The sequence below is a fragment of the Trichechus manatus genome, unplaced genomic scaffold (assembly GCF_000243295.1).
Source record: "Trichechus manatus latirostris isolate Lorelei unplaced genomic scaffold, TriManLat1.0 scaffold00249, whole genome shotgun sequence".
Taxonomy (NCBI): Eukaryota; Metazoa; Chordata; class Mammalia; order Sirenia; family Trichechidae; genus Trichechus; species Trichechus manatus.
The window spans coordinates 246,029-261,361 of record NW_004444185.1 but is presented as its reverse complement, the minus strand read 5'-3'; the positions used below and the strand labels follow the sequence as shown (position 1 = coordinate 261,361).

Sequence of the window (15,333 nt, the reverse complement as noted above, 5' to 3'; positions counted from 1 at the left end):
TGCTGAAACGGCCAATTCACCCACTGCCACGCTAATCCAATTTCCATCCTGCTCTGTAAGTGGGATTTGGCTTCTGGACATTGAGACCTGGGTGTCCGACCTCCTCTCGGACCCACTACAAATCCCCACACACATTGGCGCAAGCTGCGGCTGGGAGTCACTGTTAGGCCCAGCTCGTGCAGAGGAAGCTGCTGGCCGCTCATCCTTGGAGCCCACAGAGACCTCACCACCCGGGCCCATCAGTGGGTGCTCAGAAGTCACAAGGTATGTGACAGCTAGCCCAGGCCTCTCAGAAACCCAGGCGGGGGAACAGGGAAAAGCAGAGCATCCTTCAACAGGAGTCCCTGGGTGGTGCAAATGGTTAAGCACTCAGCTGCTACTTGAAAGGTTAGAGGTTTGAGTCCACCCAGAGGTGCCTCGGAAGAAAGACCTGGTGCTCTACTTCTGAAAACTCAGCCACTGAAAACCCTGTGGAGCACAGTTCTACTGTGACACACATGGGGTTGCCAGGAGTCGGAATTGACGTGACGGCAACTGGTTTAACTGGTGATCCCTCAATAGGTGAATGGATAAACAAACCGCAGTACAGCCATGCAATGGAAGAGTAGTCAGAGACAAGAAACGAGTTACCAAACCAGGGAAAGACATGGGGAACCTTAAACACATAGAAGCCCAAACCCATTGCCGTCAAGTCGATTTTGACTCATAGCAAAACGCGTACAGCTATGAAACGAGTCAGTCTGAAAAGGCTACGTACTGTAGGTTCCAACCATACGACATTCTGGAAAAGGCAAAACTGTAGAGACAGTAAAACGATCAGTGGTTGCCAGGCGTTTGGGGGTAGAAGGGAGAGATGAACAGGTGGAGCACTGGGCATTTTTGTTGTTGTTAGGTGCTGTCGAGTTGGTTCTGACTCATAGCAACCCTGTGCACAACAGAACGGAACCCTGCCCGGTCCTGCACCATCCTCACAATCGCTGTTATGCTTGAGCCCATTGTTGCAGCCACTGTGTCAGTCCATCTCGTTGAGGGTCTTCCTCTTTTTTGCTGACCCTCTACTTTACCAAGCATGATGTCTTTCTCCAGGGACTAGTCCCTCTTGATAACATATCTAAAACACGTGAGACAAAGTCTCGTCATCCTTGCTTCTAAAAAGCATTCTGGCTGTACTTCTTCCAAGACAGATTTGTTTGTTCCTTTGGCAGTCCATGGTATATTCAATATTCTTCGCCAACACCACAATTCAAAGGCGTCAATTCTTTTTTGGTCTTCTTTATTCATTATTCATTCATATGAGGCAATTGAAAAAACCGCGGCTTGGGTCAGGCGCACCTTAGTCCTCAAAGTGACAGCTTTGCTTTTGAACACTTTAAAGAAGTCTTTTAGGGCAGTGAAATTATTCTGCAGGATACTGTAGTGGGGAGTGCTTGACATTATGCATTTGTCTAAACCCATAGGACTGTACAACACAAAAAGTAACCCTGATGTAAACTATGGGCCTTAAGGAGTCCCCGGATGGTGTAAATGGTTAACGTGTTCAGCTGCTAACCAAAAGATTGGTGGTTCAAATCCACCCAGAAGCGCCTCAGAAGAAAGTCCTGGTGATCATCTCTGAAAGACCACAGCCATTGAAAACTTTATGGAGCACAGTTCTACTCTGAGGTTGCAATGAGTCAGAGTCAATTTAATGGCAATTAGTTCTTTTCTTTTTTTGGTAGTCAACAATAAACTAGTTACTCTGAGTCAACTCTGACTCACAGTGACTGCATCTGTGTCAGAGAAGAATTGTGTTCCATAGGGTTTTCAGTGGCTGATTTTTCGGAAGTAGATGATCAGGTCTTTTTTTCAAGGTACCTCTGGGTGGACTCGAACCTCCAACCTTTTGGTTAGCTGCTGAGCTGTCCCACCCAGGGACTCTAGTTAATAACAATGTATCAATAATGGTTCATCAGTTGCAACAAATGTAGCACAAGGAAGCAAGATGCTAGTAGTAGGAGAAACCCGGGGAGCGGGGGCGGGAAGGAGGTATATGGGAACCTCTGTGCTTTCTGTGCATTTTTTTTTTTTTTTTTGTAAACCTAAAACTGATCTAAAAAGTAAAATCTATTTTTTTTTTTTTTTAAAAAAAGCGAGTAGCCAGTCTAATGGGCTTTTCCAGGTAGTCAGTCTGTTCCAGTGTCACCTCTGTGAGTACAAGACTTTGCCTGTGAAGGAACCTCTAAGTACATTTAATTCCAGGCAGCTAAGACAGTCTGTCAGTTGTCTGTGGAGCTGGGGAGCGGTGAGAGAGAGCAAGAAAAGAAAACATGGCTGAACAGAACATTTGGGGATTTCGTGTATTTGGAAGTGTTTATCTTGTGGTTTTCCAAAACTTTTTCTATTTAATTGCCATAAGACACTGTAATGATAGAATTTTACATTTAACCTGGGTAACTGTGAAGTTGAGGGCAATGCTAGTTCAGTGGTAGAATTCTTGCCTTCCATTTGGGAGACCCAGGTTTGAGTCCCCGGCAACGCACCACACGCGCATCCACCATTCGTCAGTAGAAGCTTGTCTGTTGCTATGATGTTGCACAGGTTTCAGCGGAGCAGCTAGCTAGTCCAGGAAAGACTAGGAAGAAAGGTCTGGTGATCTACTTCCAAAAATCAGCCACTGAAAACCCTGTGGATCACAGCGGTTGGATCCACAACCGATCATGGGGATGGCTTGGGTCCGGGTAACCTTTTATTCTGTTGTGTATAGGGTCACTGTGAGTCGTTAGCCAACTCAACGGCAAGGAACAACGACAAATGTGAATTCATCAGAGGTTCGTCAGAAAGTAAAACCTTCTGACTTGAATCTAGCTGGACTTCCTGAGGAGGTTTACTAAGAAATGTTTGAGGCTTACCAAGAAAAAAAAAGCATATATACATATTTTTTAAAAGCATACCACAGTAAAATCCAAACTAAATGAAGACCTTATTCAGTCAAACCTGGGGGTTGAGGCAGGTAGAAGGACATGTTCAATGCAGGTATAGCATCTCATGAGTAGGTCTTACACCCAGAATGTTCTCGACTTTATATTTAGCATCTTTTTATCTTTTCCCAACACTCTGACACCTGTCGTCCCTCCCAAGGTGAAGGAAGTTGCCAGGGACAGAAAACATGGCAGCCAGTGGGAAGACGAGTAAGTCTACACAAAACCATGTCATCTTCAAGAAGGTCTCTCGGGACAAGTCGGTAAGTGGCACAAGAGTGAGTGGCTTAATGGCAGAGTGTGGGAAAGACAACGGATATTCTCCTCTATTGTTTCCTCGGCCGCCATAACAAAGTACCACGAACTGGATGGCTTAAAACAATAGAAGTTTATTCTCTCACAGTTCTGAGGCTGAAAGTCAGAAATCAAGGTGTCAGCAGGCCATACTGTCTCCGAAGGCTCTAGCGGAGGATCCTTCCTTCCCTCTTCCAGCTTCTGGTGGCTCCAGGTGCTCCTTGGCTTGTAGGAGCATCGCTCCAATCTCAGCCTCTATCTTCACACGGCTGTCTTCCTTCTGCGTCTGTCTTTCTTATAAAGATACCCGTCATGTTGGAGAGGGCCCACCCTACTCCAGAATGACATCATGTTAACCAATGATATCTGCAAAGATGCTATTTCCAAATAAGTTCACATCCACAGGTTTTAGGGGATTAAGACTTGAACATATTATTTTGGGGGACACGATTCAACCCATAACACTTGCTCTTCCAGTTGCAGCAGCAGAGGTGCCCTTGCTCCCATCCGGGATTCACCACTCTACTTCCTCCTGGACCTCACGGTTTACCGCCTCCTCTGGTCCTCAGCCATCAGTCCTTCCCTATACAGGCTGCACCTTCACCCTCTCCCTCTCTACCAATACTTTCCCTGAGCATAAAAACAACTGCCAGCCTCATGCGTCTTGAAAAAGACAACAGCAAAAACGTCCCTTATGAGAAACTATTTGTTCTGTAAACCTTCACCTAAAGTACAATACAAAAAAAAGAGAAAAAAAAAAAAAAAAACTTCCCTTAATCCTGTCCCATTTCTAGCAACCTCCTTATCTTTCTCCATCGTTCACAGCCAAACCTTCTTGAAAAAGAAGAAAACACCCCTCCTGCTCACTCTTCAATCCTGCCTCTCCAACCCAACTGCCTAACTGGCTTCTCCTAGCCCATCCATTCTCCACGTTGCTGCTGATGTGTTCAGAGTCTCAGTTTTCTCTTCTGTAAAATGGGGTTAATCCCTATCCCATGGAGTTGGAGTTGTTGTGAGGATTAAATGGAATAATGCAGTCCCAGTGCTTAGCTTGGCCCCAGCACATGAGCAGTGCTCCAAATGCTATGTAATTGCAGGTCTTTCCCTCTGTTTACAATCCTTCAACATCTGCTGAGATCTTTAAGGTCAGGTCCTACAAGACATCTTCTGACATCAGCCTACATCTCCATTTGCTGGTCATTCACCTGCAGATGGAACCATCGACTGCCTCAGGAGCATTGTCTTGGCTCTGTGCTTTGTATACGTTGCTCCCTTTTTTGGTTGTCCACCCCTCCACTACCATCCCCATCATCTGGCTCCTCTGTCCTTCAGCTCTCAGCCCAGGTAGGGACTCCTCTAACAGCCTTCCTCTCTCCTTCCCTCCTCACCATCCTCCCAAAGGTCTGGGTCCAGCCTACCTCTGCCCTGGGGTTTTCCCTCAATGGGCCACCACCATCAGTTCTCTTGTCTGGCTCCCAGCCAAAGAGTAAGAACTTCAAAGGCCCATGCGGTACTGTGTCTTGTTTGGTTTTTATCCCTGCGGGTTCAAACGGATAACATGCTCAGCTGCTAAGCAAAAGGTTGGAGGCTTGAGTCCACCCAGAGTCACCTCAGAAGAAGGCCTGGTGATCTTCTGAAAAAATCGGTCATTGAGAACCCTATGGTACACAGTTCTACTGTGACATACATGGGGTCACCATGAGTTGGGGTTGACTCAACGGCAACTGGTATGGCCCACTGGTACCCAGCATTAACACTTGCTTTTTCGCACTTCCCAGCCGTCCTCAGAGAATGGATGCAGGTTTACCTGCACGGAAGTGCACGTGGTGGGATTTCAGGGTCTCCTCCCGAACTCATGCCTGTTTGCTCAGACCAGTATTCTTTTAACAACGAGGGAAAACCTTTCATTCCACAGCCAGAGAGAAAAGGCTTAACATGCAAATGGCTGGTAGGAGCCTCATTTTCATAGGTATAACTTTCCAATAATGTATTATCAGTTAATTCAACAAATATACCTGGTTGATATCAGACCTGGGCTCCATGGGAAAGGGTGGGGAGGACAGGAAGCTCCTGACCATCCCAAAGGGAGGGAAGAATTCCTTGGGGGCAGAAAAGAGGTAAGGGAACCAGAAAGACAGATGTATGAGGCCAAGAATGGAGCACTCCTTGTTAGACTCTACCTTCTCCCCCTACCGCTGCAGAGCCGGGTGGCTCCTCTGCTCAGGACTAACCAAGATATTTGGGTTGTTTCTGATTTTTAACATGAACAGTTTAGCTTAGAGTTCTTGGATCACCTGGAATCCACACCTGTTCTCTTTACAGGTGACAATCTACCTGGGGAAGAGAGACTACGTAGACCATGTCAACCAAGTAGAACCTGTGGGTAAGTTGAGTATGGAGTGAAACGTTAATGCCGATTTGTTGTTGTTTTAATTCATTAGACAACTGTCTGTTAGTTTTGTATTTTCAAAAACTGGCCTCACGAGTAATCTAATCCAAGAAACGCAAATTAGAATATCAGTGGGATGCCACTGGCTGATTTAAAATCATTTTAAACAGCATGGGGGAGACAAGGGATTAGTATCTAGGTGTATAAAGAATTCTCAAAACTCAACAGTAAAATAAAACCCACAATCCGGTGAGAAAATGAGCAAGAGACGTGAAGAGACATTTCATCGAAGAGGATATACAGATGGCAAATAAGCGCAAGAAGAGACGCTCCACGTCATTAGACATCAGGAAAATACAAATTAAAACCACCATGAGGTATCATGACACACGTTATCAGGATGGCTAAAATTTTAAAAAAGTGACAATACTAAATACTGGATCACTCATACATTGCTGGTGCAAATGTAAAATGGTAAATCCACTCTGGAAAATAATTCGGCAATTTCTTAAAAAATTAAACGTACAACTACCACACAGCCCAGCAGTTGCACTCCTGGGCATTTACGTTCAGACACAAAAATTTTTCCACAATTGTTTATAGCAGCTTTATTTATAACAGCCCCAAACTGAAAACAACCAACATGTCCCTCAAAGGGTGAAAGGTTAAACAAACAGTGGTCATCCACGCCATGGAATTGGTCGTTGTGGTTAGCTGCTGTCGAGTAGACCCCTGACTCACGGTGACCCCTGCACAATAAACAAAGTGCTACCCAGCCCTGAGCCATCCGCATGATCGGTGGCAGATAAGACCATTGTGATCCACAGAGTTTTCATTGGCTGATTTTCAGAAGAAGATAGCCAGTCCTTTCGTCCTCATCTTAGTCTGGAAGTTTTGCTGAAGCCAGTTCAGCATCATAGCAACACACAAATGTTCACTGACAGATGGGTGGTGGTTGCACATGGGATGCATTGGTTGGGAATCAAACCTGGGTCTCCTATACAGAAGGTGAGAATTCTACCATTGAACCACCAGTATCTCATGTTATCACGGATACTACTCAGCTCTTGATACACACAAAAATTTATGGATCTCAAGGACTTTATACTGAGTTGTTGTTGTTGTTAGGTGCCGTCGAGTGGGTTCCAACTCATAGTGACCCTTGTACAACAGAACGAAACACTGCCCAGTCCTGTGCCATTCTCACAATCATTGCTATACTCGAGCCCTTTTTTGCAGCCGCTCTGTCCCCAGTCGTATTTTAATTACCTTCCAACCTGAGGGGCTCATCTCCTGGTGCTATATCAGACAATGTTCCGCTGCTATTGATAAGGTTTTCACTGGCTAACTCTTTTCAGAACTAAACTGCCAGGTCCTTCTTCCTAGTCTGTCTTAATCTGGAAGCTCAGCTGAAACCTATCCGCCATGGGTAACGCTGCTGGTATTTGAATACCGGTGTCATAGCTTCCAGCATCACAGCAACACATAAGCCCCCACAGAACGACAAACTGGCAGACGCGTGGGGGTTGTGCTGAGTCGTAAAAGCCAGTCTGAAAAGGTCACATACTGGATGATTCCATTTATATAGCGTTCTCAAGGGGACAAAATTACAGAGGTGGAAAACATATTAGTGGTTGCCGGGTGCTAGGGACAGTGGGGAGGAGGGATGGGGGTGTGACCATAAAGGGGTGGCCCAAGGGAGAGCTTGGGGGCGATGGACTAATTCTGTGTCGTGATTGCGCTGGTGGTTACAAAGTCTACACAGTCATAAAATTACTTAGAGTTAATTACACTTTGTACCAATGTCAGCTTCCTGGTTTGGATATTGTACTACAATTATGTAAAATGTTACCGTCAAAAGAAACTGGGTGAAGGCCACATGGCACCTCTCTGTACTATATTTACAGCTTCTTGTGACTCTGTAACTATTTCAATATAATAAGTTAAACAATACAAGAGTGTAGGAAGCCTGGCAATCTTGGGCACCGAGGATGAATGTTGTCCCTTCGCAAAGCCCTTTCTAGAAGGTCATTTGGCAGCACGTTATCAAAGGCCAAATCCAATTCTATATTTTCTAAAACTCATGGATCAGTATTGCTTGATAGGTACTGAGTTTCTGTTTGGGGTAATGAAAAGGTTTCGGATAGACAGCGGTGATGGTTGCATGTGGTGTGAATGTAATGTCACTGAATTGTACACGTAATAATGGTTGAAATGGCCAATTTTATGTTATATATATTTTGCCACAATAAAATAAAAGAAAATAATGGATAGATGTAAAGCTCTATCTACAAAGATGTTCACTGAATGTTAATTATAATGGGAAAAAAATTGGAAACAACCTAAGTACCCTAACAACGAGAGATTGATTAAATAATTTATGTTACATCCATGCAATGGAATAATATGTAGCCATTAAAATGATTAGTATATATTATTATTATATATACACATGCATATGTGTGTGTGTAGGTATACACGTGTGTGTGTGCATATACACCTTTGCAACATATACCAAAAAAAAAAAACCACTGCGTGGATTCTGACTCATAGTGACCCTATAGGACAGAGTAGAACTGCGCCATAGAGTTTCCCAGGAGCAGCTGGTGGATTCAGACTGCCGACCTTTTGGTTACCAGCCAAGCTCTTAACCACTGTGCCACCAGGGCTCCACTTTAGTCAACTCTGGCTCATGGAAACCCCGTGTGCGTTAGACTAGAACTAGGCTCCATAGGGGATTTTTTTTTTTCTGTTTCTGCATCGATCTGCTTTTTTTAAAAAAATATTTTATTGTGTTTTAGGTGAAAGTTTACATAGCAAATTAGGTTCCCATTTAACAATTTTTATACAACTTGTTCCATGACACTGGTTACGTTCTTCACATGTGTCAACATTCTCATTATTTCCATTCTTTTTGTTCTGTTTCTGTTAATCCAGCTTCCCTGCCCTCCTTAGCGTCTCATCTTTGTTTTAGGGTAAATGTTGACTATTTGGTCTCTTGTGGCTGATTAATTTAAGGGGGCACAGTATTCACAGGTGATGGTGGTTATTTTATAAGCCAGTCTATTATTTGGCTGAAAAGTGACCTCCGAGAGCGGCTTCAGTTCCAAGTTCAAAGGGTATCTTAGGGCAATAGTCTAGGGTTTCCTCTAGTCTCTATCGGTCCAGTAAGTCTCGTCTTTTTTAGGAATTTGAGTTTTATTCCACATTTTTTTCACATTCTAACGGGGGGACCTTGTTCTACGTTTTTCTCCCATTCTAACCGGGACCTCCTACTGTGTCCCTGGTCAGAATGGTTGGCAGTGGTAGCCGAGCACCGTGGAGTTCTGGTCTCAGGCTAGAAGAGGCTGAGGTTCTCTCAGACCATTAGTCCTGAGGACTAATATCTTCCTTGAGTATTTGGTTGCCTTCACTCTCCTTTGCTACCAACGGGAAGAGACCCGTAGTTGTATCTTAGATGGCTGCTCCCAAGCTTTTAAGACCCCAGACGCTACTCACCAATCTAGAGTGAACTATGTTATGCCAGTTGACCCAGATGTCCTTCAAGACTGTGGTCCTGTGCCTTCAAACCCAATTACTCAGTCCCATGAGACGACTGGATATGTCTAGGACGTTTCCTTAACTCTGCCTGCTATGTGCTCTATTATAAATATACATGCAGCACACATAACCATGTATATACATGTGCCTGCAGGTTCGCCTGTACATGCATAATCCTATATTTACATGTGTCTTCCTATACTTGTATATGCATACATGTCTACCTTTGTAACCGCACATATATTTTATTGGTTGTTATTTTAGTTGCGAATGTGTTTGTTATAGTATTCACCAAAATTGTTGCTTACTCTTATGTACTTCTTAGTGTCTTCATTTACCTTGGACAACTTGTGCAGACTTCACCCACATTGGGTATCGTCTTTCCCATCACCAAAAATAACCAGTGTCCACTATCCAGAGAGGAATTTCCCCTTCCCCTCCCCCCTAGTTCTGGTAACCATCAAAGAATGATGCTTTCTGTGTGTATACCTATTCCTGATTTTTTATAAAAGTGGTGCCATACAATATTTGTCCTTTTGTGATCCACAGGGTTTTCAGTGGCTGATTTTTCAGAAGTAGATTGCCAGGCCTTTCATCTAAGGTGCCTCTGGGTGGACTAGAGCCTCCAACCTTTCAGTTAGCAGCCAAGCGCATTAGGCGTTTGCACTACCCAGAGACACCTGGCAAAGTATAGTTGAGTGACAAAAGCAGTTAACTGAACAGCGTGTATAGTAGATGCTCATTTTTTTTTTTTGGTATGAAACATTTATATAATTAAGTGTATATACACCTGGGAAAAAATTCTGCTCTAGTATCTTGACAATGGCTATCTTTAGGTATTGGATTTGGGTGACTTTGTTTTCTCTTTGCTTAACTTGAATTTCTAATTGTCCTATAATGAAGTGGATTACATGTGCAATTAAAAATATATATAGTGTCTTCAGGAGGCACCTGGTTTCTTTGATCTGCTCCCCACTCATCATTCTCTCCCCCTTCTGGTTTTAGATGGAGTTGTGTTGATTGATCCTGAGCTCGTCAAGGGGAAGAAAGGTGAGGCAGAGATTCGTGTACTGGTGAAGTAAACTCTAGTCCACTGCTGGTCCTGGACCCAGGCTTCGGAAGCAGAAGCGCCTGGTCCAGAGGGAAGGGAGGGCAGCCAGCGTCTTGTTGCCCGTTCACCCACATTCCCTTGGATAAGCCTCACCACACGGTCCTGTTCATGCCAGAGCTCACTGTCCCGTTTGTACAGCAAGTGAAGACTCAGAGAAGTGTTTGTCCAAAGTGGCAGGATAAGTAATGAGGGGATGGGGACTGTATCCTCGCCTCTATATTATGCAGTCCCCCACTGAGGGGCAAATCCAGAAGGAGGTCTCCTGTGGGGGTCTTACCCTAAAAGGGGGAAATCGAGCCTGCAGGAGGCAGGGGAAGTAAAAACCAGAATGTATTTTTATGCTTACTGCAGTGGTTCTGAACCACAGCATGCCAACGCCCTAGAAGACTGCCGGCAGTTGCAATGTGTATGGCAAGCAGTTCTTCACTAATAACAGTTACGTAAACAAAACCAGAGCCAAATCAAGTTGTCCTGATGAGAATTTCACCGTGACTCAGACCAATGCTTAAGATGCTTTTTTGAGTGGTTGCTACCGACAACCATAAAGAATTGTTCACAACCCTGAATACGCCCAAGGGGGAATGTCAGGTGTGGGCAACAGCTCCAAGGGGTTCAGGGCAGAAGTAGGGCCAAAATCGCCCCCTCTGTGGTCTCTCACTGAGTAACTGCTGCTCCATAGCATGGAGGAGAGGCTGATTTGAGCCCTGAAATCTCTGTCCTGGGCTAGAGAAGTCACCTTCTCCTAAGAGCGCCACTCCTGGTGAGGACAAGCATAAAACCAGGTCCCTGGGGCACCTCCCTCTTTCTAACATCAGTGAAGATGGGGGCAAGTGACCGCAGCTTCTTCTGAGCTCAGGGGTGTGGGGCAGATACAGATATGAAGTCCTCAACCAAGAGTACCAAGTACTTGGAGGGGCCACTTCCAACATGCATCCATGAATAACGTGCTTCATGTCGTTACATTTACGACATTGAAGATAAACCAAAGCACACCAGTTGCTGGCTCCAATTCATGGTGACCCCATGTGTGTCAGAGTAGAACTGTGCTCCATAGGGTTCTCCATGGCTGATTTTTTGGAAGCAGATTGCCAGGACTTTCTTCTGAGGCACCTCTGGGTGGACTCGAACCTCCAACCTTCCGGTTAGCGGATGAGCACGTCAATTATTTACGCCACCCAGGGACTCCAACATTAAAGGTAGTTACTTATAAACAGTCCATCACCCAAACACGCATCCCGAACTTTCCTATGATTCTTTTGGTTCACTTAGGGCACAATTTAAGTCTGTTGATTTGAATTGAATTTTCAGAAGTGGTGAGTTAGAGAATGTCTAATATGTTTCAGAGCAATGTGAAAAGAGGGACGTAACTCCAACCTTCCCTGATTTGATTTCATCTCTTCCCTATGGTCCATAACTCCCAGTACTCATTGCTGTTAAGTCAGTTCTGACTCATGGCAACCCCATGTGTGTCAGAGTAGAACTGTGCTCCATAGGGTTTTCAATAGCTCGTTTTTTGGAAGTAGGTTGCCAGGTCTTTCCTCTGAGGCTCCTCTGGGTGGACTCAAACCACCAGCCTTTGGGTTAGTAGCCAAGTGCCTTAACCATTTGTACTATGCAGGGACTCCAACCCCATCCTAGCTCCACTCTTAGCCTGAAGTCCAGCTCTCACCTAGATCTATTTTGCCTCCAAGCAGTGTTCCCCTCTGTTCCTCACCTTCACCCTCAACTCCATCCAGAAAGCCTCTCTCCAGAACCCAGCACTGTTTCAAAGCCTCCTTGAAATCCCTGAGCTGGTAGGCCAAGAGAATGGAGGGTAAGATGGAGGAAACAGTGCAACAAGGGGTGGGTACCATGTTCTCTGTCCACAGATACCCCACCACCCTCACCAAATAATGTGGTTAGAAGGAAGATGCGTCCCAATCCTCTGATGCTCCCCTTTAAAGGAATTAACACAAACCCTAGGGAAAGTGCCAATTTCCAAAAACGTGTAGCCCAGCTGGGTAGTATGGTTCTCTCAAATCCCATCTCTTCTAGATGCTGAAGGTTGGAAGCCCCTGAGTGAGGGTGTGAGCGGGTTACCCTTCTGCACACTCAGTCTAGTGGCAACGGGTGCCATGACGACGAACGGGGAGGGGAGTCTGACGTTTCAAGGCCCAACCTTCTCTTATCTTCTTCCCAGTTTATGTCTCTCTGACTTGCGCCTTCCGCTATGGCCAGGAAGACATCGACGTGATTGGCCTGAGCTTCCGCAGGGACCTGTATTTCTCTCGGGTCCAGGTGTACCCTCCTGTGGGGGCTGCGAATGCCCCCACAAAACTGCAGGAGAGTCTGGTCAAGAAGCTGGGGGCCAACACCTACCCCTTTCTGCTCACGGTGAGCATGCATTCCTCTCCCCTGCCCCTCCACCTCTCCAGCCCTCCTACCCCAGCCCACAATCCCTTATGATGTGAATGAGAGCAGAGGAAAGGGGACGGAGTAATCACTTCACGTTTGTGGGCCTTTAAATTGCACCCTTGAAGGAAATTCTAGATTGCACAGTCTATGATTGTCTGTTTTTAAGTCCTTGAAAATAGCCTCTCAGTCTTTGAAGGAACCATTTCAACCAACTGTTTAAATATTTCCTTCATCTGATCACCAAATTATATGTGCATGTGTCATTCCTTTGCTTACTCAGCTATAAAAAGAAAGCACACAGGCATACCCCTCGGAAGCTCTGAGGAGCTCTGAACAGGAAAGGTGCCCTGTGGGACAGGAAATCTGGGAGAAACAAGATGGCTGTCAACACTCAGAGGATCAGGGTGGATAAATCACTTCATCTCTCTTGAGGTCCGCGTCTCCTCAGGTGAAACCTGGCTACCAATGGTGCCAGAACGCATGCTCTCTGAAGTCTTACGCATGAACTCGATATGGGGAAAGCTCTGCTACCCTCTTTACTAGGATATTTGTTTGTCTCAAAATTATATACTCTTCAAAAGTTATATGGAGTTCCTGGGTGGTGCAAATGGCTAAGCACTGAACTACAAGCCGAGAGGTGGGTGGTTCGAACCCATCCAGAGGCGCGATCTGCTTCAACGATCAGAAGCTTGGAAACCCTACGGATCACAGTTCTAACTCTGCACGCATGGAATCACCATGAATCGGAATCGACTCAACAGCAACTAACAACAACAAAGTTTCATGGTCCTGAAGATTAATTTTCCAAAAAGAATTAATTAGAAAAGGGAGCTTCTCAATGGTCGATAGGGACATGGAAGATACGTTACTTCAATGTATAGTGCACGAGACCAGGCAATGTTTCGTTCTGTTACACATAAGGTTGCCATGAGTCGGCGCCAACTCAACATCAACTAACAACTTGTATAGTTACACTAAAGGCTGTGTTATTCTACTGAAAGGGAAAATACAAATAATCTTGAAAGGAAAGAAAAAAAAAAGTTGTCCAGCCCTGGGCTCCCCCCTGTGCTGGTACTGGGAATGTAAACTGATGTGGACTTGAGACAACATGGCAGTACATACCAGAAATCTTAGGATACGCTTTTGACTTGGCAATTCCATCTCCAGGAATTTATCTTCCGGAATTAATTGGACAAAAGGGTACAGAAGTGTATGAAGAAAGATATCCACTGCAGCATTGTCTAAAATGGCAAAAAAAGTACAAACTACCTAAGCAGCCAACACAGAGGACTGGTTAAATTGAAGGTGGTGTTCTGGAAGTCCAAAAAGGGATGGTGCAGGACTCTATTTCATGACGTGGAAAAATGCTCAGAATGCATGCTGAAGAGGGCCACCAAAACCAAACCAAACCTGCTGCCGTCGAGTCAATCCTGACTCATGGTGACCCTATAGGACAGAGTAGAGCTGCCCCATAGGGTTTCCAAGGCTGTAATCTTTACAGAAGCAGACTGCCACGTCTTTCTTGCATGGAGTGGCTGGTGGGTTTGAAACCACCGACCTTTTGGTTAGCAGCCAAGCATTTAACCACTGTGCCACCAGGGCTCCTCTGAAGAGAGTCAAACCAAACAACCAAACCAAAATCATTGCCATCGAGTCAATTCCAACTTATAGCAACCCTATAGGACAGAGTAGAACTGCCCCATAGGGTTTCCAAGGAGTGGCTGGTGGATTCGAACCTCTGACCTTTCGGTTAGCAGCCAAATGCTTAACCACTGTGACACCAGGGTCCCCTGAAGAGAGTTAAGGTTGGTGAAATGATTAAACCAGCACAGGGTCATCATGGGATTCCTTTTCTAGAACACATACACACACATATACACATATTTGTGTGTATATGTGCACGTGGGAAAATTTTGGAAGGTTATGTTAACAACATGACTCTGGGTGTTGGGTGGATGTCTTTCTTTGGCTTGTTCATCATCTACGTTTTCCAATTTTTGTGCATTTCTGAAAGAAATGGTTTTCTTGTTTCTTCCCACAGTTTCCTGACTATCTGCCCTGCTCAGTGATGTTGCAGCCAGCTCCACAAGATGTGGGAAAGGTTAGTTAAAGGTGAAGTGCAATGGATTCCTTCCTCCCGCCCTCCCTCTGTCTCTTCCTTCCTTCCTTCAATAAACTTTTAAAAATAACTTTTCATCAAAGAAAATTTCACACATACACAGCAGGAGAGAGACCAGTTATGATGAACCATCGGGAGTCTATCCCTTGTCTTTATAATTCTTAGCCGCGACCAGCCTTGTGAACAAAACACTAGGCTCCCCACCCTCGTGGATCTCACAAGTTAATGTAGAGCAACAGATAAAAACAAACAAACAAGGAACGTAGCACGGCAGATGCCGATGGGTGCTCTAGGGAACAAAGGCTTGTGAGCGGACGGTGGTAGTTGGTGGGGATGTTTGTTCAGGGTGTTCCAGGAAGGTGTCTCACAGGAAGAGAGGGGAAGGCCAGGCTCCTCCTGGGAAGAGCCTCCTGGGCAAAGGGAACGCTGATGCTATGCTTGGCCTGTTCCGGGGCAGCAGGGAGGCCGGTGTGTTGAGTGGGGAGAAACGAGGGCCAAATGGTAGAAGCTGAGGTCCGAGTGGTCTGGG

The 15,333-nt window shown here is 45.3% G+C and overlaps 1 protein-coding gene across 1 annotated transcript in view; it reads left to right on the top strand.

Moving 5' to 3' along the window:
• Positions 1-3,123: 3,123 nt before the first annotated feature.
• Positions 3,124-15,333, top strand: part of SAG (S-antigen visual arrestin) — a 39,496-nt gene continuing 27,286 nt past the window's right edge. The window contains exons 1-5 of the mRNA XM_004389476.2: positions 3,124-3,220; positions 5,574-5,634; positions 10,186-10,230; positions 12,471-12,664; positions 14,727-14,786. Coding sequence (XP_004389533.1) covers positions 3,146-3,220; positions 5,574-5,634; positions 10,186-10,230; positions 12,471-12,664; positions 14,727-14,786 — 435 coding nt within the window. The 5' untranslated portion in view covers positions 3,124-3,145. The remainder of the gene's footprint in view (positions 3,221-5,573; positions 5,635-10,185; positions 10,231-12,470; positions 12,665-14,726; positions 14,787-15,333) is intronic.